The 1111-nt window shown below is 56.2% G+C and overlaps 1 protein-coding gene across 1 annotated transcript in view; it reads left to right on the top strand.

The window, feature by feature from the left end:
- The first annotated feature begins 241 nt into the window (after positions 1-241).
- Positions 242-1111, top strand: part of PLBD1 (phospholipase B domain containing 1) — a 90315-nt gene continuing 89445 nt past the window's right edge. The window contains exons 1-2 of the mRNA XM_010858775.1: positions 242-275; positions 971-1109. Of these exons, the coding sequence (XP_010857077.1) occupies positions 242-275; positions 971-1109 (173 nt within the window). The remainder of the gene's footprint in view (positions 276-970; positions 1110-1111) is intronic.

Genomic DNA, 1111 nt, shown 5'->3' with positions numbered 1-1111 from the left:
TATCTTTCCTAGCAAGACAAATGTGTTTTGCCCTCTAGGGAAGGTGCCTCTTTCCCTCCCTTCCCATCTCCTCTCAACAACTACGGTAAGCTCAGAAGAAAGATGGAGAAGGCGGTGCCTTGGTCCCCAGGTGGATGCAATCATAGGTAAGCAGGGCTCTGTTACACACTGATGGCAACTTCCGGTACCTGTTTATTTATAGGGCTTTGTCGCTCCTTGCCTGCTGTAGACCGTGGTCGTAATGGTCTTTATAACACCTGTACGGGACACACAAGGTGGGCTCAACAGAGGTCTTATTGGATGAATAAAATGCCTTTTGCCTACTTCACAATGTCACCTAGGGCACCCTCTGCCACCTTCACAATGTCCCCCAAGGCACGGTGTTGCCTACTTCACAATGTCACTTTCAACAGACCCCGCACAGAAATGGGGACTTCACAGGAGTTTTCTGGGATATCACTGGTTTCAGTCCCATCTAATCTGAATCACTTGCCAGTGGTGGTTCCAGCCAATGAAGTTTTGAAAAACAAACGATCCGAAGTCCTGAGCGGCAGCAAATGGATTTAGGTTAAACAGCGGGGATGGAGAGGGGCACTAAACCCTGAGTTGTAAGCACTTGGGAAGCCCTCTCCGAAAGCGCGAGGAATCGGAGCTGCGTGTAGGCAGGGGTATGCATTTCTACACTGCCCAGGACGCCCCCTCTCCGCTGCTGCAAACCAGTGGCCGGCCCTGGAGGCCAGCGGTGTGGACATGAACTGATCTGTCCCAGCCCTGGGTCGCCAGACCGCTCGACGGAGTGCGGAGAAAGCAGCAAGTAGGTCCCAGGAGTGCAGGAAGGGAACCGGCCCGGCCCGGCTCACGGGGCGCTAGAGGGTCAGAAAGGACCCGCCCTTCCCAGACGGGCCCAGCAGGGCGAAGGTTGTCCTCAAGACCACGTGAGGTTTCCTCGCCCCTAAAAAGCCCCAAACAGGCCGGGCTTATGCGAGAGGAAAGTTAAGAAGGACGCCCGAACCTCCGCGTCCGGGCGCCCCGCTGCCGGCCCTAGAACCTTTCTGCCTGCAGCTGCCTGGTCCTGCCAAGCGGAGCGGAGATCGCGGCCGCCGAGCAATGT

The sequence above is a fragment of the Bison bison genome, unplaced genomic scaffold, assembly GCF_000754665.1.
Source record: "Bison bison bison isolate TAMUID 2011002044 unplaced genomic scaffold, Bison_UMD1.0 scf7180017864390, whole genome shotgun sequence".
Taxonomy (NCBI): domain Eukaryota; kingdom Metazoa; phylum Chordata; class Mammalia; order Artiodactyla; family Bovidae; genus Bison; species Bison bison.
This window is presented reverse-complemented; position numbering and strand designations above follow the sequence as displayed.